Source organism: Phacochoerus africanus, chromosome 9, assembly GCF_016906955.1.
Source record: "Phacochoerus africanus isolate WHEZ1 chromosome 9, ROS_Pafr_v1, whole genome shotgun sequence".
Classification (NCBI taxonomy): Eukaryota; Metazoa; Chordata; class Mammalia; order Artiodactyla; family Suidae; genus Phacochoerus; species Phacochoerus africanus.
In genome coordinates, this window is record NC_062552.1 from 113,107,476 (window position 1) to 113,128,482 (window position 21,007).

General features: G+C 40.3%; 1 protein-coding gene across 4 annotated transcripts in view; it reads left to right on the forward strand.

The window, feature by feature from the left end:
- The first annotated feature begins 1,831 nt into the window (after positions 1 to 1,831).
- The window catches only part of ZC3H14 (zinc finger CCCH-type containing 14), a 44,365-nt gene continuing 25,189 nt past the window's right edge, over positions 1,832 to 21,007 (forward strand). For all 4 annotated transcript variants that reach the window (XM_047797654.1, XM_047797656.1, XM_047797655.1 and 1 more), the window contains exons 1-9: positions 1,832 to 2,007; positions 2,414 to 2,456; positions 8,147 to 8,261; positions 10,285 to 10,325; positions 10,799 to 10,994; positions 11,325 to 11,754; positions 12,537 to 12,697; positions 13,467 to 13,567; positions 15,325 to 15,480. In XM_047797654.1, coding sequence (XP_047653610.1) covers positions 1,972 to 2,007; positions 2,414 to 2,456; positions 8,147 to 8,261; positions 10,285 to 10,325; positions 10,799 to 10,994; positions 11,325 to 11,754; positions 12,537 to 12,697; positions 13,467 to 13,567; positions 15,325 to 15,480 — 1,279 coding nt within the window. In that variant the 5' untranslated portion in view covers positions 1,832 to 1,971. The remainder of the gene's footprint in view (positions 2,008 to 2,413; positions 2,457 to 8,146; positions 8,262 to 10,284; positions 10,326 to 10,798; positions 10,995 to 11,324; positions 11,755 to 12,536; positions 12,698 to 13,466; positions 13,568 to 15,324; positions 15,481 to 21,007) is intronic.

Sequence of the window (21,007 nt, forward strand, 5' to 3'; positions counted from 1 at the left end):
TGTTTTAAGCTTTTAAGTAGATGGAGTTCCCGTCATGGCGCAGTGGTTAACGAATCCGACTAGGAACCATGAGGTTGCGGGTTCGGTCCCTGCCCTTGCTCAGTGGGTTAAGGATCCGGCGTTGCCGTGAGCTGTGGTGTAGGTTGCAGACGCGGCTCGGATCCCGCGTTGCTGTGGCTCTGGCATAGGCCAGTGGCTACAGCTCCGATTCAACCCCTAGCCTGGGAACCTCCATATGCCGTGAGAGCGGCCCAAGAAATAGCAAAAAAAAGACGAAAAAAAAAAAAGCTTTTAAGTATGTGGTCATTTGTTATGCAGCAACTGATAGCTAATGAAGACGACTTCAGGAATTAGTAGATATGGGGAGAGGGGAGATCATTCTCTATGCTTACACTGATTCCAGGGTTTTATGATCAGGGACATGGAGAATTAAGCTCTGCTATTTATAGAAATGGGGAGGTCAGGAGCAGAAGCCTATGTGAGTGGGGGAAGGGGAAGATGATGACAACCTCAATATTTATTTATTTACTTATTTATTTGCTTTTTAGGGCTGCCACCATGGCATGTGGAAATTCCCAGGCTGGGGGTCGAATCGGAGCTATAGCTGCTGGCCTATACCACAGCCACAGCCACGCAGGTTCTGATCCTACACCACAGCTCACCACAAAGCTGGATCTCTGACACACTGAGCAAGGCCAGGGACCAAACCTACCTCCTCATAGATACTAGTATACTAATAAGTATCATTTCCTCTGTGCCTCAATGGGAGCTTCTATTTTTTGTTTGTTTTTGTCCTTCTGTCTCTTTTTAGGACGGCACCTGTGGCATATGGAGGTTCCCAAGCTAGGGGTCCAATCAGAGCTATAGCCCCCGGCCTACGCCACAGCTGTGGCACCGCATGATCCAAGCCGCATCTGCGACTTACACCACAGCTCACAGCAACACCGGATCCTTAACCCATTGAGTGAGGCCAGGGATCCAACCGGCATCCTCTTGGATGGTAGTCGAGTTCGCTAACTGCTGAGCCATGATGGGAACTCCTTTTTTTTTTTTTTAAATTAAATTTACAATGTTGTGTAGTATGTGCTGTACTGGATCATTATAAATAACATTTTAGATTACTGTAGCTTCATTTATTTTTTATTTGCCAGAGTGTAAAATTCATATTTTAAAAATCATGTGAAAATCATGCTTCGCAAGAATGAGCCAGAGCTTGCTTTCTTTTTTATTAAGGTACAAGTTACATATAATAAATAACACTACTGAAGGTGTATAATTTGCTACTTTTTGTATGTATACACCCACAAAATCATTGCCATAATGAAAACAGAAAATATTTACATAACCAAAAGAGTTCTTGTGCTTCTTGGTAATTCCTTCACCTAGCCTTCACCACCTCATCCCCATGCCCAAGTTACCACTGATCTTCTTTTTGTCACTACAGATCATTTCCTATTTTCCGGAATTTTATAGAATTTGAATCATACAGTGAAAAAAATACTTCGACTAGCTAGACCAATATCACACTAACCGTAAGTGAAAGCTGGATTCAAATTTGGATCTCACACCAAACCCAGGGATCTTTCCGGGGCACATTTAATTCATACTTACATTCCAAAGGAGAGTGTGGGTAAGGACAATGAAGAATGGACAGCCTCCCAGAGGCGGAGAAACGGATTCCCAGAGAGGGAGAAAAAGCAGCCCAGGCCATCTGCATGCCGCAGCTCTCCTTGCTGCCAGCAGAGGGCGCAAGAGCGCAGGCTCCGCCGGTCCGAGTACGCGCAGGCGCAGGCGCAAGCGCAGGCGCGCTCGTCTTGGCTCGCCCGGGCACGTCGAGCCGCTGGGGGCGGGTCACGCAGAGCGCGCGGCCGGGAGCGGCGGTGGCGGTGAGGCTGTGGGCTGGGAGCCGGCGTTGGCCTCCTAGTAAGCTGGACCCCGCGCAGTGTTGAGCCCGCCGCCCTCCCCGGAGCCATGGAGATCGGCACCGAGATCAGCCGCAAGATCCGAGTGAGGCCTGCGTCCGGCGAGGGCGGGAAGCCGGGCCTTGGGGGCCGGGTGGGCGCGCGGTTGTCAGAGTAACGGGGACGGTGGGCCCGGCCTGGACGTCGCGGCCTGCTGGTCGCCGGCCGCTCCTGACGGGCCGCGGGGGCGGCGAGCGGCACTTCCTCTGCCAGGCCGCCTCGGGCCTGTGCGCAGCCCCGGCCTTGGAGAGCGGGGCCGCAGCTGAAGAAAGAGCCGCCTGGAGACGGGGGGAGGAGTGGGGGTTCCGGCAGCTGGGGGGGGGGGGGCGGGGGGGGCTGGGCGCCTAGGGGCCCGGAGGTGCGCGCACCCGCCAAGTTGCCTCTGCGCTGCAGTGGGTCTGATTCCCCAGGGCCGCCTTTCTCACACACACGTTTGTCTTTTTTTCCCTCAGAGTGCCATTAAGGGGAAATTGCAAGAATTAGGAGCTTATGTTGGTAAGTTACATGTTGTTAGCCTAATAGACCTTAGAGTTTGCAGCGAATTGAACTTTCAGTTGAATTGAATGCATTTTCCCTACCATACCTTTGACTTTGGAGAAACGCCCTTTTACCTTCAAATCTGATACTCCCTGTTCCTTTTTTTCTTACCATCTTTTCATTGAGCGCTTTATATGCAACCTTTTTAATGTTTCTTTCCAAACCCCCTTCGAAGGGTGTTTTGAAATTGTTTAGCTTCCTCTGTTGAGGCTCTGTCATATTGTCTTTAGTATTTGTCTGATTTTTATTGTTTCTCTTGTTCTCTTTTCTCTTAATCTTCATTTTGCAGAATTATGATTTTGCATATGAGCGTATGACGTTTTCTGGCATTTGCCTCTGTCATGGTTCAGTGAGTTTTATTTTCAGATCTCTTTATTTTTTTCCTCTCCCTTTTTCTCTTACCTCCCAACAGTAATGTGTCTTCTTTTTCTTAAAGAAAAAAAATTATTTAATGATTTCAAGTTTGAGTGTTCTGGGCCATGCACTGTGCTTAATTGTTGTATGTGCGTTAGGTCGTGATAATCCCCAGGAGAATACTGGAAGGTAAGTGGTAATATCCCCACTTGTATAAGCAAGGAAATTGAGGCTTTGGATGCTTGACTTGAGCAAGATATTATGGACTGGGACCCGGGTCTGTTTGGCTTCAAAGCCGGTGCCTCCTATCAAAAGTAATAGCTACTAAGATAGTAGTTCTTCAGGTGTGGAAGACCCCAAGGGTCTCTGAAGTCCAAACTTTTCATGTTAATACTGACAGGGTATTTGCTGTTGTCACTGTTCTGACTTTAGGTTATGCAAAAGTAATGGTAGATAAAGCTTCTTATATCTCAACTTGAATCAGAATCTCACACCAAACTTTACAAGAAATCATCCTGTTCCTCATCACCCTTCCACTTGGAATTAAAAAAAGAGTTGAGTTTCACTTGGGAATGCAATTGATAAATTAAAATATCTTTTTAAACCCTGGCCCTGATTACATCCTTTTAATTTGCATTGAGAGGAAATAGGAAGTACTTATACAGTACTTCTTTCATACTTAAAGCATGATGGTTATCTTAAAAGGATTTGTGTGAGTTGAGAACTGAACTAGCCACCTTTTTTGTGGAACTTTTTTTTAAAATTGAAATTTAGGGAGTTCCCGTCGTGGTGCAGTGGTTAACGAATCCGACTAGGAACCAAGAGGTTGCGGGTTCGATCCCTGCCCTTGCTCAGTGGGTTAAGGATCCGGTGTTACCCTGAGCTGTAGTGTAGGTTGCAGACGCGGCTCGGATCCCGCGTTGCTGTGGCTCTCGCGTAGGCTGGCAGCTACGGCTCCGATTAGACCTTTAGCCTGGGAACCTCCATATGCCAAGGGAGTGGCTCAAGAAATGGCCAAAAAAGACCAAAAAAAAAAAAATTTGAAATTTAGTATTATGTTTTAGGTACACAGCAAAGTGATTCGGTTATATGCGTTTTTTCGATCACTCCATTTTACCGAGGTGCTTCGAGAGGTGGAAGGGCTGTGAGAACAATGGGATCCTTCGTCCTGGCAGGATCTCCTAGCTTCACAGTCACTGAAAGCTATACATGAATTTTTTTTTTCACATTATTTTCTGTTACAGGCTTATAAGATATTGAATATAGTTCCTTGTTCTGTGTGGTAAATCCTTGTGTTGCTTGTCTATCGTATATGTAGTGGTCTGTATCTGCTAATCCCATAGCCCTCGTTTATCCTCCTCTCCCTCCTTTTCCCTTTTGGAACATCATTTTTAATTTCTAAGGACTGGCAAGCTAGTTAATATACTTTTGGGTACTTGGCAGACATTTTCTTGAAAGTGAGCAAAAGAAAAGAACTGATAGACTTTGTGGCCATTGACAGAGGTTTTGCTTTCAAATGAAGATAACAGTTTTGGAAAGTTTATGTATTCCTCTAAATTTGACCGTTAAAGAATTTCTGATGAAGTCAGTGATGTATTACCAAGTCATTCTTCTAAAATTGTGTAATGAAATACATACATGTCAGTGATTTGTACAGCTCAGTGAACCAGTATTTTTTCAAATGACCATTGCATGATGTTATAAAATAGTATAAGGATAAAAGATCCATTGAACGTGCAGGATGGATCAGTGAGTTTTCTTGTAAAGGAGTACAAAAATATTGGTACAATTTTTAGTTTCAGTATTGCTGCTAACCTTTAAGACCCTTCCACTTGGTGAGTTTTGGTGTCGTATCATGGAAAAAAAAATCCACGTTATCTGAAAAGGGTGTTAAAATAGTCTTCTTCCAATTACATACCTATGTAAGACCAGAGACCAGATTTTCTAAATATTCTAAATAGTCTGTGGGGCAGGGTAGGGGGGTGGCTGCGCAACATGGGTGGGGAAGTCCCCTGGTCAGGGATGGAATCTGTTCCACAGCAGTGACAGTGCCAGATTGGTAACCTCTATGCTACCAGGAAGCTCCTCACATTGTTCATTTTGAACAGCATAGCATGTCAGATTAAATGCAGAACTAGAAATTAAAATTAATTGAGCTGTCTTTTATTTATTTTTAAATTTTTTGTCTTTTTACGGCCGCACCCACAGCATATGGAAGTTCCCAGACTAGGGGGTCTAATTGGAGCTCTAGCCGCCGGCCTACACCACAGCCACAGCGACTCAGGACCCGAGCTGCGTCTGAAACCTATACCACAGCACAGAGCAACGCCGGATCCTTAACCCACTGAGCGAGGCCAGAGATCGAACCCGCCACCTCATGGTTCCTAGTCAGATTCATTAACCACTGAACCACGATGGGAACTCCAGCTGTCGTCTTTTAAATCAGGTGTTAAAAAAGATGTATAAAAATACAACTTTTTTTGCACTACTTTTTTATTTCGGAAACATTAGGTATTCATGAAAATAGCGTTAATGTAAACAGATTTATTGTTAACTAATGGATAGGTTATTTTAAAAGAATAAGTCTAAAAATTATCAGTTTTAGTTTCTAGTATGATAAATATCAGTAGCTTTACTCACACAAATAAAAATACACTGATGTTTGGGATCATAAGTAATTTTCAATAGTGTAAAGAGGGTCTGAGACCAAATAGCTTGCAAACTGCTGATTTACCGCATACTGATTATTTGTTAGGAATATTTTAAGACTAACAGATAAGAAAATTGAGGCTCAGAGGTTAAAGATGAAGCCAAACTAGGATTGATTTATTTTCTTTTATTCATTCAACGCATTACGGACACCAAATTTGTGCAGGGAACTTCTTTTGGCTCAAAAAGAAATCCACAGAAAATCTATAAGGAGAACTTTTTTTTTGTCTTTTTAGGGCTGTACCTGCAGCACATGGAAGTTCCTAGGCTGGGGATGAACAGAAGCTGCAGCTGCTGGCCTACACTAAAGCCACAGCAATGCCGGATCCGGGCTATGTCTGTGACCTTTACACAGCTCACAGCAATGCTGGATTCTTAATCCCTTGAGCAAGGCCAGGGATTGAACCTAAATCCTCAAGGATACTAGTTCGATTCATTATCACTGAGCCACAATGGGAACTCCTCTCCCTGTTTCTTGACTGGAAGTTTCTTGAGGGCAGAGACTTCAAATTGGTTGTGTCCCAGTGGCCTAGCAGAGTGCCTGATGTTTTCATAAATGTTGATTACTTGGGTAAAGAGGTATCTCCATTAGGTTCTATTTGAAATAAAAGTATAAATTATTTATAATTAGCTGCCTAATTATTTGTATGTGTATACATTATTAGCTTTCTGAAAAGGATGACCTTCTAATCCCTTTCTTTGTGCTAGAAAGAGTCCTAGAAACCTTTCAGGTTATGGAAACAAATGTTTTTTTGGCTGCACTTGGGGCATGTGGAAGTTCCCAGGCCAGGGATTGAACCTGCACCACAGCAACCCCAGCCCTTGCAGTGGCAACAGTGTATCTTTATCCTGATGCATTACAAGTGAACTCATTGGAAACAGTCATTTAGTAAACATTTGAATATATATTTTCAAGGTTCAGGTAGGATACAAAGGTATTGTTAAAAGAGTTGATAAGGTTTCCTTCATATGTTTGTTTAGAATGGAGTGCTTAGTAAGATGTCAGTTACAACATAGAGCAGTCTTAGGTTCCCTGAAATTGCTTGCTTCCAGGAAGTCGTCTTGTTTCTCTGTTTCCATTTGTAGATTGGGCTTTGAAATATCTTTGTGTTCTTCTTGAATTGGATTTTTGATGTTTCTTCTTGAAACAAATGTCTGATAGTAGTCCTGAAATCAGTTTTTCTGCCTGCATGGAAATGTTAGAGTGTTTAAGTTATTAAAGAAGCCAAAGGAGGAGTTCCCGTTGTGGCGCGGTGGAAACGAATCTGACTGGGAACCATGAGGTCGCGGGTTCCATCCCTGGCCTCGATCAGTGGGTTAAGGATCCAGCATTGCCTTGAGCTGTGATGTAGGTTGAAGACGTGGCTCGGTTCTGGTGTTGCTGTGACTGTGGTGTGGGCCGGCAGCAGCAGCTCTGATTTGACCCCTACCCTGGGAGCTTCCATATACCTCAGGTGCGGCCCTAAAAAAGACTGGGAAAAAAAAAAGAAAGAAAGAAAAAAGAAGCTAAAGAAATTTTTTTGGTAGGGATCAGAGTTCCTAAGAAATGGCTTTTGCTTTCCTTATTCTGTGTTGGTTTTGGCTTTTGTTGTTTTTGGCCCTAGACCTCTCCCACATAATTCATTGTGTTAGGAGGGTGTAAGATTGAAACAGTGAGTTGAATAGAAATTATTTAACTAATTTTAAGATTGAATTTTTTTTAAATGATATAGAAGTGTTTTTTTTTTTTTTTGTCTTTTTAGGACCGTACCCTCGGCATATGGAGGTTCCCAGGCTAGGGGTTGAATTGGGTTGAATTGGAGCTGTAGCTGCTAGCCAGTGTCAGAGCCACAGCAATGCAGGATCTGAGCTGTGTCTGCAGCCTACACCACAGCTCATGGCACGCCCGGATCTTTAACCCACTCAGCGAGGCCAGCAATCGAACCTCATGGATACTAGTCAGATTTGTTAATCACTGAGCCACGATGGGAACTCCAGTATAGAGTTTTTAAGTGGTTTTAATTTACTCGATGTTGCCACAGGTTTGTTACCTTGAGTAATTGAAATCTGCCCTTACCAAGGAAATGGTGTTCTTAAGAAATGAGTATCATTTTGAAATAATCACAAACAAAACTAAATTCAGTTATTCCTGAGAAATAGCCATATGCTTTCTGGAAGCTTCTCTGAAATTAATGAGCATTGTTAAAATGATGAAAGGCAATTAGGAGTTTTCTGGTGGCTCAGTGGGTCAAGAATCCAGTGTTGTCACTGTTGTGTGAGTTCAATTCCTGGCTTGGGAACTGCTGCGTGCCAAGAGTGCAGCCAAAAAAAAAAGGTATAAAGGAAATGAATGTACTCTCAAATTTGATACTGTAATGCAGGATATCTAGTTGTGTAAGTATTCATGAGTTATTCCTAATCCCTGTCCTTCTAGTAATTGAAATGATATAAAGAGAAAGAAAGCTATACCTTTTGTCCAACGTAATTCTTAGTGTAGCCGAGGTATTCTTAGTGCTAACATCTATATATTTTTAAGCACGTCAACTTTAACTAGAAAATACTAAGGAAAGCATAAAAAGTTTTTATATACTTTTCCTTTTAAATAGATGAAGAACTTCCTGATTACATTATGGTGATGGTGGCCAACAAGAAAAGTCAGGACCAAATGACAGAGGACCTGTCCCTATTTCTAGGGAACAACACAATTCGATTCACCGTATGGTATGTTTCTAAACATTTACCCCTTGGACTGAAGTTTGGCACAAGTCAAGACTAGGTGTTGTATCTGAAAAGAGGTTCTTTTTTTAATTTTTTTTTGTCTTTTTTAGGGCCGCACCTTCTGCATATGTAAGTTCCCAGGCTAGAGGTCACATCAGAGCTATAGCTGCCATCCTATACCACAGCCACGGCAACGCGGGATCTGAGCCACATCTGTGACCTGCATCACAGCTCACGGCATTGCTGGGTTCTTAACCCACTGAGCGAGGCCAGGGATCAAACCCACATCATCGTAAATACTGGTTGGATTGGATACTGCTGAGCCATAACAGGAACTCCTTAAAAAGAAGTTTTTGACACAAGAGTCAGATTCAGTGTTGTGAGCACAGCCTCTGGAGCCAGACTGCCAAGATTCAGTCCTAGATCTGTCTCTTTCCTTGGCTTCTCCATCTTTATAGGGTGGTCGTGAAAATTAAATGAGGTAAAACATGTAATGTGCTTACAGCTGTGCCTGGCCCATGGCAAGTCCTTAGTATGTGTTGACCTCAGTTAGTATGTTTCTTTTGTCATTTCTTTCGTTTCACCAAAATCAATTACAGATGTTTTGTGGACTGGGTTAATAACTTCCTAAGTTGCTTTCTCCAGTGAGTTAAACTTAGGGGGCAAGGTTTTTTGCCAGTATTTCCAATCATTTTTTAAAGTTTGGAATTTTAAAACAGGTGACTTTGTGTTCAAAGATAAATTAATATATAATTTTCAGTGACCTTTTTCAAAGCACACCTGCCTTTAGTTGAGAGTACTGACTAAAACCGTGAGATTCAATTTAAGAAGGCAGGCCAGGTTTTGGTACCAGGTTTGAGATTGCATGAGGGTTGGGGAGTATAATGATGTGGCTCAGATCAGAGCAGGAAGTACTCATGTAAGGAGCCTCATGGGGAACCACCAATTACAGCACAAGTTGATGATGAGCAAAAGTTGAATGAGCACAGTGGCCTGCTTACTTTGAATGTCAAGAGACTGGGAGAAGAGTAAGGAGGGATATGAAACTGGTTAACTTGCTTTTAAACCAAAGTTTGCCTTAAAGGAGAGTTCTCCCATGGTGCAGCAGGTTAAGGATCTGGCGTTGTCATTGCAGTGGCTTGTGTCGCTGCTGTGGCCCAGGTTCGATCTCTGACTGGGGAACTTCCATGTGCTATAGGCGTTGCCAAAAAAAAAAAAAAAAAAAATAACAAACCCCCCTACAAACTACTAACTGAATTTGAATTTAAAATCAAATACTTCAAGTCTCTCATCTTGGTATAAATTTAGTTCTTTAACATGTACTAATAAAAGGGATGGGGTCTTTATTTTGGCTCTTTGCTTTCATAAATTCCATTAACACCAGCCTTAAACAGGCCATTCTTATTCTTTGGAGTCCTGCAGTAATTGTGTCCTAGGGGACAGTGGCATGTGATTGAGTTCTGGGGGCACACTGTTATAATGAGATATTTCTGGTGTTTTCAGGAGGCATGGCATGTTGTATTACATGTTTGTAGTATTTTGTCTTCTTTTATCATAAACTACATTGAGTCTATAGTCCTTATGAAACAAAATGTCAGGAGTGTGTGGTCAGATGATATCCTTGTCCTGTATTTTTTTTAGAGAGGCTAGATGTTGAAAATAATGATGAAAAAATAAGGCTTTTGATTAGCTTCTACAGTATTCATGTAAAGCTTTTTTTTAAAAAGTGAAACTTTATTTTAATACTATTTATTAAATACCATTTATCAATATTTATGTGAAGATCGATTCTATAATGTGATTAAATTTAGAGTGACAGTTGAAATACAATCTTTTTTTCTTCCGACTGTGCTGCGGTGTGTGGAAATTGTTCCTGGGCAGGGGGGAAGGGATGGAACCCAAACCATGGAGTTGCTGCAGTGAAAACACCAGATTCTTAACCCACTGCACCACAAAGGAAGTTCAAAATACCATCTTTCTTCATTAAAGGGAGCTCTAACCTTTTGTTTGTTTGTTTGTTTTTTAGGCTTCATGGTGTCTTAGATAAACTTCGTTCTGTAACAACTGGTAAGGTTCACAGAAGTGATGTCTGGGGGTTTTTTTGAGTTTGCTAGAGCATATGGTTGTTTTCCTAAAGTCATTTCCACTGCTTTTGGAAAAAAAAAAATTACAAATTTATAAACAGTTCATTTGAACTTTTAAGAAGTACACTTTTTTATTTAAGAGCAATAAATTTAATATAATTCAAAGATAATTTAAGCAAGTGCAGGGAAACTATGCAGTTTATCCTAAGGAAATATTTATAGATAGATGTGTGCCGTAATTTAGCTTCAGGGGTGTTTCACTATTTTATAATTGAAAATTATTTAAAAGTGCAGTAATAGTAAATTAGATAAATTAGTATATCACTATGTATGAAGTGATATTTAGACATTACAAATGTTGTGGAAGGACACAAATTGCTTTTAAATTGGTGATGAAGAAGGTAAAGGTTCAAGGTAATAAAAATTGCTTAAAGGGACTGTGTGCTTTTTTTCTAGACCCCTCTAATTTCAAGTCTTCTGATACCAACATCTTTGATAGTAACGTAGCTTCAAACAAGAGCAGTTTCAGTCGGGGAGATGAGAGAAGGCATGAAGCTGCCATTCCTCCTCTTGCAGTTTCTAGCACTAGACCTGAAAAAAGAGACTCTAGAGTTTCTACAAGTTCGCAGGAGCAGAAAGCCACTAATGTCAGGTAAGAGTCCTGTGTAGACTGCCTGTGGGCAGGTGGATGTGTGTAGGTGACGTTTACATTAGTTAATATGTTTTTAGATTGCTTTTCACACATTTTTGAAAATAGGTGTTTGTGTGAGCAATTTTTTAGAATAAAATGAGCAGATGAGACCAAAGTATAATTATTTTTTGTACAAAATGTAGTAAATCAAAGTTTAAAAAAAGAATGCAATTGAAGTAGTTTTTAATGGACTATGTAACAGGATTTTCCATACTTTTTGTTAGGATTTATGTAAACATTCTTTGAAGAGTTGAAGATACTGTCCTTTTTTTGGTTTTTATATCTTAATAGACAGACTTATGATGATGGAGCTGCAACCCGACTAATGTCAACAGTGAAACCTTTGAGGGAACCAGCACCCTCTGAAGATGTGATTGATATTAAGCCAGAACCGGATGATCTCATTGATGAAGACCTCAATTTTGTGCAGGAGAATCCCTTATCTCAGAAAAAACCTACAGTGACGCTTACATATGGTTCTTCTCGCCCATCTATTGAAATTTATCGACCACCTGCAAGTCGAAATGCAGACAGTGGTGCTCATTTAAACAGGTTGCAATTTCAACAGCAGCAAAACAGTATTCATGCTGCCAAGCAGGTCGATATACAGAGTAGTCGGGTATATGAAACAGGACGTTTGTGTGAACCAGAAGTGCTTAATAGCTTAGAAGAGACTTATAGTCCCTTCTTTAGAAACAACTCAGAAAAGATGAGTATAGAGGTTTGTATATACTTTTAAATCCTAGCTTGTTAGGCTGAAAATTGGCAGGTCTTAATATTAAATTATATATGAAATAACTGAATACATAGTACATATTGCAAGTTTGTTTTTTTGTCTTTTTAGGGCCACACCTGCTGCATATTGAGATTCCCAGGCTAGGGGTCTGATCAGAGCTGCAGCCACTGGCCTATACCACAGCTGTAGCAACGCCAGATCCGAGCCGTGTCTGCTTCCTACACCATAGCTGACGGTAACACTGGATCCTTAACCCACTGAGCGAGGTCTTGTGGATCCTAGTCAGATTCGTTTCCGCTGAGCCACGACGGGAACTCCTCGAGTTTGTTTTAAGCTGAGTTTTGTGCTACTCAACATAATACGCTAGTCAGATTTTCCTCTCCACTCTTTCTTCTACAGATGTTTTACATCTTGCTTACTTTTCTGGGATGCTAACGTTTGAGAGAGCTTTAACCTTACCTTATAATTTTGGGAAGATCATAGGTCAGTTTTAGATCCTTCATGACACTTGCTAGTAAACAGTTGAATAACTTCATTTTATTGGCTTCCTCAACAGTGCTGTATGCTGCTGTTTATAAACAAGCACTAGTTCTTGTTTTAGTTAAATGTTGGCTCTTAGAGAGATTTCCTGTATTTTTTTTAAGAAACCAGGGAAATAGCCTATGATTCTTAATACGCTTGGCTTTTTCCTAAAAGAAAAAAAATGTTCTGTGGTAGAACCTTGTTATTTTCTGAGACCAGTTAAGAATAAATTTATCTGGTTGCAGGAAGAAAACTTCCGGAAGAGAAAGTTACCTGTGGTAAGTTCGGTTGTTAAAGTAAAAAAATTCAATCATGATGGAGAAGAGGAGGAGGAAGAGGATGATTGCGGGTCCCGTACAGGAAGCATCTCCAGCAGTGTGTCAGTGCCAGCGAAACCTGAACGGAGGTACCCGATCATGTCTCTATAAGTAATCTTTCATTGCCTGATGGAGTTTTCTGGGTTTCTTGAAGAGGATGTCGTGAAAATATAAATTTAATAGCATGTAAGACTTTTCCATTAGTTTGTGAGAAACACTTAAAGTAATGAAAGAGGTTGCCTAAAGTTGGAGAAGATTGTGATGACTATTTAGGAAAAAAATGGGTGGGAGGAAGGTTGATTCAAATTCATTATTTAAAAAAGTTACAATCCTTAATAAAAAGACATGGGCTAAAGTCTAGGCACCTTTGTTCTGGGGAACAGAGTACCTCCTGGTACTCCACTTTCGAAATGTAAAAAAAAATAATAAAAATTAAAAAAAAGTTACAAGGTTTCGGTCCAGTTGGCATTTCCTAAAAACTACAGTTGATCTGTTCCATATCTCAGGGAAGGCTGTAGTAAAGGTATAGAGGATGGCTGGTGTGTGAAGAAATCTAAAATTTAATCAATGGAGTTCCCGTCATGGCACAGCTGAAATGAATCCACTAGGAACCATGAGGTTGCGAGTTCGATCCCTGGCCTTGCTTGGTGGATTAAGGATCCAGTGTTACCATGAGCTGTGGTGTAGGTTGCAGATGTGGCTCGGATCTGGTATTGCTGTGGCTCTGGCGTAGGCTGGCAGCTACAGCTCCGATTGGACCCCTAGCCTGGGAACCTCCATATGCTGCGGGTGCAGCCCTAAAAATACAAAGAAGAAAAATAATAATAAGTTAATCAAAATACCTTTCTTAACTTTTAGACCTTCACTTCCACCTTCTAAACAAGCTAACAAGAATCTGATTTTGAAGGCTATATCTGAAGCTCAGGAATCTGTAACAAAAACAACTAACTACTCTACAGGTAATTTAAATGTATTATGTTGATATTAAGTAAGATATCTATAATTCTTGAGTAAGCCAGAGATAATCGCACCTCAGGTTGTGAACCGTACGAGAGACTTTTGCAGCTGTCAGTGGAACTTGAGTTCTCTCTTTGAGCAACTGTAGTGCCTTTTACTTCTCTTCATAATGCGTGTGAAATACTTAGTGGAAATTTTATTTATTAATTTAATTCTCTTATAATGGAAATATTTTTCATTACAATTCAAATTTTATTTTTAGTTTTTTTTTTTTACTTTTTAAAATTACAGTTGATTTAAAATGTCGTTATAATGGAAATTTTATTTATTTATTTGTTTTGTCTTTTTGTCATTTCTTGGGCCGCTCCCTCGGCATATGGAGGTTCCCAGGCTAGGGGTCTAATTGGAGCTGAAGCCGCTGGCCTACACCAGGGTCACAGCAACTCGGGATCCGAGCCACGTCTGTAACCTACACCACAGCTCACGGCAACGCTGCCAGATCATTGACCCACTGAGCAAGGCCAGGGATCGAACCCGCAACCTCATGGTTCCTAGTCAGATTTGTTAACCACTGCGCCACGACGGGAACTCCATATAATGGAAATTTTAAAGGGAGTTTTGATAAATATGAGACTTTCGTATTTATAGCATTAGAACCAACATTAGATAGGAATTTATGTTGTATTAAAGGAAGCAAAATTAGAAAACGTTAAGAGGCTGAAATTAGAAGAATTTTTGTAGTATATGAACAGGTTGGTTTGTTTTGGTAGAACCCATTAATGGAATATAAGGCACAGAATTGACTCATTTGTGATATTCCTGCCCCAATCCTAGTGAAAGTACTAAATTATTTTATAAGAGAATGTGAAGCTATGAATATGTTTTTAAAACAAGAGTCAGCTGTAATCTGATCTTACAGAAAGCTCATTCTAAAATATAAACCAAATGATAGGTGCCATATTGCCATTAAATCTGTACTCTGCCCTGTGTGCTATAGCCAGTATGTAAAACTTTGTTAATAGTTTATGGTGATTATCCACTCTAAATTTTTAAATTGTATTTTTGCTTTGGATTTGATGACCATTTTAGCATTATTCTGCTTTTCTGTTCTGTTTCGCATCTCTCTGTATGGCTGTTAGCTAAAGTGAAGTAAGCTGTAAGCTAGCAACTTTTGAGCCTGATAGTTATCTGTCCCCTTGCTTCTCCTTATTCCTAATTTTCCCTGGAACTTAAAGAGCTTTTGGCTTATAGGGCAAGGACTGTTAGGCAAAGGCCGATGCTTGACATAACAGCTATCTGTTTACATTCCCTTTTTAGGTCTGTCAGCAGTATTGAGTGTTTAGAATGTTGACAAATTTAAAGACTTACTGTAATCTTGAAATTTCCTGCTTTTATAATTGGAGAGTCTCCAAGTTTGAGAGTTAGCATTGAAATTCTTTCTTTACCTAGGTTATCTAGATTATAGTTTAAAATTGTTACAGAGTCATGAAGCAGAACCCAACTGCATTTGGTTAAAAATGAGGACGTGTACTTGCGGTGTATTTATGGCATGTAGTTTAAAATGTATAGACGTTTACATAAGTATGAGTAACCACGTCAGGGAATGCTGTAAGGAAAAAATGCAGTATCTATGAACTGTTTGAAATTCTTCATATGTTCTAAACCCAAGGAGACATTTGTGTTTAATGTGACTTTCACTGTTAAGTTTCGATATATTACTGCATTTGGATTTCCATCTTTTTTGCTTTTTATATAAAAGTTTCACAGAAACAGACACTTCCAGTTGCTCCCCGAACTCGAACTTCTCAAGAAGAATTGCTAGCAGAAATGGTCCAGGGGCAAAGCAAGGCCCCCAGAATAAGTTCCCCCGTTAAAGAAGAGGAAACAAAAGGAGATAACATAGACAAAAGTCAAGGTAATAATTTAAATTATATTTCGCACTCTATTGTACATTTTTCATGAAGTATTAAATTTTTTTCAATGGGTGTTTGTGCAATGTTAGTTTTTTTAATGTTCTCAAACGTGGAAAAAATAGTGCAGTGATTTCCCATGAACCCAGTTACCCATCTTTAATAATTATCAGTAGTTTGCTGGTCTTTAGAAAGCTTCTACTTAAAGATTCGTAGATACCTACATTCTTTCTCTCCTCCTTTTTGTTAATCCTACCCCTCTCCTCTTAAACTTGAAGTTTTGCTTCTCTCTCTGAGCATCCTGTTTCTGACTTGAAGAATCTGCCTTTTTGTCCCAGTGGTGCTACCTTATCTCCTTGTGCCTGACGTAATTCAGGGAGCTCATCTTTCTGCTTCCTTTCTCTCAGGGCCCCACCCCCAGCTCCTGCACAGACTCTCCTGTCTAAAGTGTGACACTGATCATGTGAGTCCTTTGTGGGAGCATTTATTCCCTCTCCCCTCCCCCAACTACACAGTGCCAAGGACTGATGCCATCAGCTTGGCCTTTAGGCAGCTTCATTATCTGGCCTCTAGGCCTGCCTGGCCCTCCTCCACTGCTCTCCAGTCTGTTCTTCTTTCTCTTCAGGAAAGATTCTAGTTTGTTCTTTTCCTCTTCTATTGAGATCTGATTTAAAAACCCCACCAAAGCATGTGCTCGTCATGACTTAATACTTTAATAAAACTGGAGTACATTTTTTTATTTTTCCTCAGCTGTGTCCTTTAAGTTTTTCCAAGTTCATGTTAAATTTACTTGATTCATGGAGGCTTATGAGTCCATCCTGTATTTGTCTCTTCATTCATTTTTTTAAAAAAAATCTTTTGACTTTAGTGTGCAATTTGCCACGTAAACATTATATGCAATTCCAATAAATGATGGACCTGAGAATAGGAAAAAAAACCCAGTCAGTAGGGACTAACTGGAAAGTCTGAGTGGGCCAATTTGTGAAGAGCAATTGGAAACTGGGATTTGACATTCAGTAAAGATTTGCAGTGGATTGAAACCCATCAGACAGGTTTTTAAATATCATGATGATATTTAAAAGAAATTTTTTTTTCTTTCTGTGACACACGCAAGTTCCTGGGCTAGGAGTTGAGTCTGAGCTACAGCAGCCAGCCTACGCCAGCCACAGCTACAGCTGTGCTGAATCTGAGCCTCGTCTGTGACCTATGCTGCAGCTTGTGGCCATGCTGGATCCTTAACCCAATGAGTGAGGCCAGGGATTGAACTTGCATCCTCATGGATGCTATGTTGGTTCTTAACCTGCTGAGCCACAATAGGAACTCCTCATGATGACATTTTAAAAACGTAAATCCTTAATTGGTTCTTTTAGGGGAGAATAGATACTAATTCATTTTCTTGAAAACCAGAGAAATAAAGTAACAGAGCATTTATTTATGCTGCCTTTCCTTCAAGGAGGAACTACTGGGTAACAGAGTAGTAAAGCAGTTTTTGTTTTGTTTTTTGCTTTTTAGGCCCGCACCCATGGCATATGGAGGTTCCCAGGCTAGGGGTCTAATTGAAGCTACAGGTGCCAGCTTACACCACAGCTATAGCAATGCCAGCCACGTTTACTGTATAGCCAAGACTTATACCACGGCTCACGGTAACGCCGGCTCCTTAACCCACTGAGCAAGGTCAGGGATCGAACCTGCAACCTCATGGTTCCTAGTCGGATTCATTTCCGCTGCACCACGATGGGAACTCCAGTACTTGTTTTTTTATGTGAAATTTATTGGAACCAAGCCATGCTTGTTTATGTATTGTCGATGGCTGCTTTTATGCTATAATTACAAAGTTGAATAGTTGCAACAGACCATAAAGCCAGCACAACTTAAAATAGAAAATGTTTGCCACCCCTTGTGATATAGTAGATGAGGGAAGCATCTTTTATTTAAAAAAATTTTTTTTTTGTCTTTTTTAGGGCTGCACCCAAGGCATATGGAAATTCCCAGGCTAGGGGTCAAGTCAGAGCTACAGCTGCTGGCCTATGCCACAGCCACACTAGATCTGAGCTGCATCTGTGACCTACACTACAGCTCACAGCAAAGCTGGATCCTTTATTTAACACACTGAGCAGGGCCAGGGATCAAACCTGCATCCTCATGGATACTAGTCAGGTTTATTTCTGCTGAGCCGCAGTGGGAATTCCTGTAAACTTACTAATGATGGCCATTCTGACCAGCGTGAGGTGGTACCTCATTGTAGTTTTGATTAACATTTCTCTAATAATTCGTTATGTTGAGCATTTTTTTCATGTGCCTGCTGGCCATCCATATCTTTGGAGAAATGTCTGTTTAGGTCTTCTGCCCATTTTTCTATTGGGTTGTTTTTTTTTGTTGTTGTTAAATTCAATATTTTGGAGAAATTAGGCCCTTGTGGTTGCATCATTTGCAGCTCTCTTCTCCCATTCTGTAGGTTGTCTTTTCATGGTTTTTTTTTTTTTTTTTATGGTTTTTCTTTGCTGTGCAAAAGCTTGTAAGGTTGATTAGGTCCTATTTGTTTATTTTTATTTCTATTGTCTTGGGAGGCTGATCTAAGAAAACATTTGTACTGTTGATGTCAGAATGTTTTGCTTATGTTTTCTTCTAGGAGTTTTAAAGTGTCTTGTCTTTAACTCTTCAAGCCATTTTGAGTGCAAGTTTTGGTTTTCTGTTTTAATCTTTTTAACTACATATGCTGTGGACTTAGTTGCATTATGTTCAGATAATGTGGTCTTTACAATACAATAACCTTTTGAAAATAGTTGACCTAGGACAATTTTGTGCATCTTCCAGGTGCATTTGGAAGAAAGTGGACTCTTAATTGTTGGATTGAGACTTTTTGCATTTAGTAGATAAAGCTCTACAGTTAATGTTCAGATCTTGACCTTGCTGTTTTCAGTCTGTTTGACTTACCAATAATCAAGAGGGTTTTGAAATTGCCTGTCAGGATGACAGATTTGTCTTAATTTCTCCATACTTCTGTTAGATTTTCTTTTATTTTGAGGCTATTAAACCGGGTGCATATATATTTTAAATTACACTGTTAAATTGAATCAGGAAGGTACATCTTCCTCTTGGATTGAACCTTTTATCTTTACCTATGATCTTCAATACCAAGTGATGCTTTTATCTTAACTCAGTTTTGTCTGATATTAATATAGCCTTTTAGTTAGTATTTGCCTGATGTGTGTGTTTCAGGCATTTGTTTTCACTCTTCTCTGTCCTTATGCATTAGTCATATGTACCTGTTAACTAGCATAAAGTTAGGTTATTGTTTTAAAATTCAGTCTGAGCTTGCTTTTTATTGGAGAGTTTAAACTGTTCACATTTATGAGAAATATTGGTATAGTTGGACCACTTTCTATCCCCCTTTTTTGTTTTGAATTTGCCTGCTTGACCTTTTTTTTGCCTTTTTCATTAATTACTATTGTAATTGTTGATTGCCAGATTTATGTTTTTTGTTTTTTTTTTTGTTTTTTTTTTACTACATTAAACTCTTATTTCTGTTCTTTTACTGGCCACCACTGATATTTTACCACACAGATTTAATCGGCTATTGCAAAAGTTAATATTCTGACCCTATCCCCAAACAGTAAATGGATTGTAGAATAATTTAGCTCCAGTCTTTACCTCCTCAGACTTTACATTGTTTCCAGTGCTTCATTTTGGCCTCTTTTTTTTTAAATGAGGCACCGTTATTATTTTACTCAGGTAATGTTCACATTTACGTACATCTTTTTTTTTTTTGTTCTCATATCTCTTGAATGTTTCTTGGGGATCATCATTTTCCATATTTTGAACTGTGTTTTTTTGTTTTGCTTTTTAGGGCAGCAGGTGTGGCATATGGAAGGTCCCAGGCTAGGGGTTGAATTGAAGCTCCAGCTGTCAGCCTACACCACAGCCACAGCCATGCCAGATTCGAGCTGCGTCTGTGACCTACACCACAGCTCACAGCAGTGCCGGATCTTTAACCCACTGAGTGAGGCTAGGGAGTGAACCTGCATCCTCGTGGATACTAGTCGCATTCAGTTCTACTGCACCACACGGAACTCTTATTTTGAAGTGTTTTTTAAGTGTCTTCTGTGAGAGTTTCTGTAAAACTGGTCTGTTGGGGGTAAATTTTCCAAGAGTCTGTTTACATACAAGTGTGTTCATTTCTCCTTGTGCAGTAGTTTTGCTGCATACCCAACTAGGTTATGAGCAGCTATTTGCTCTCAATACCTTGTTTATATTATTCCATTTATTCCATTGTCTTCTGGCTTCCATTACTGTTGAATGGACTTCTGTTATTCTAATTGTCTATTGTTCCTTTGTAGGAGGTCTGTCGTTTTTCTGGCTGCTTTCAAGATCTTCTGTTTGTCTTTGATGTTCTCCAGTTTTACTATGACGTGTCTAGGCATGGACTTCCTTTTATTTTTCCTATTTGGTATGAGTTGAATAAAATGTATATTCAAGTAAAACATTTTATGTTATGTAATATATATTCACCCATAGAAGATTTGGAAAAACAGAACAAATTGTTGCAGTACTTTCTGATATGATAGAAAGAATAATCAAATAGTATAGAACAATTTAAAATAACAAACAAAAGGAGTTCCCCATCATGGCTTGTTGGTTAACGAATCTGACTAGGAACCATGGGGTTGTGGGTTCAATCCCTGGCCTCACTCAATGGGTTGAGGATCTGGAATTGCCGTGAGCTGTGGTGTAGGTTTCAGACATGGCTTGGATCCTGAGTTCCTGTGGCTCTGGCATGAGTCAGCGGCTACAGCTCTGATTAGAACCCTAGCCTGGGAGCCTCCATGTGCCGTGGGTGCAGCCCTAGAAAAGACTAAAATAACAAGGAACATTTATTTACTTCATTATTCTTCACACTGATTCTCCCGGAGGCCACCACTTTTTTATTTTATTTTATTTTTTATTTTTTTTATTTTTATTTTTTGGTCTTTTCGTCTTTTTCAGGGCCGCTCCTGCAGCATATGGAGGTTCCAAGGCTGGGGCCCAGTCAGAGCTGTGGCTGACAGCCTGCGCCAGAGCCACGGGAGCGCAGGATCTGAGCTGCGTCTGCAACCTACACCACAGCTCACAACAACGCCGGATCCTTAACCCACTGAGTGAGGCCAGGGATTGAACCCACAGCCTCATGGTTCCTAGTCGGGTTTGTTAACCACTGAGCCACGACAGGAACTCCAAGTATAGTTTATTTAAATATTTCAGATATATAGCATAATGATTCGGTTTTATGTATGTGTATATGTACATATATACTTTTGTGGATTCTTTCCCGTTGTATGTTACTACTCTCTGTGTTTTTTTTTTTTAATGGCCTTGTACCTGAGGCAAATGGAAGTTCCTGGGCCAGGTATTGAATTTGAGCTGTAGCTGCAGCCCACTCTGCAGCTGTGGTAACCCCAGATTCTTTAACCCACTGCACAGGGCCAGGGATGGAACCTTTGCCTCTGTAGGGACTTGAGGTGCTATGGGTGGATTCTTAACCTACTCCACCTCAGC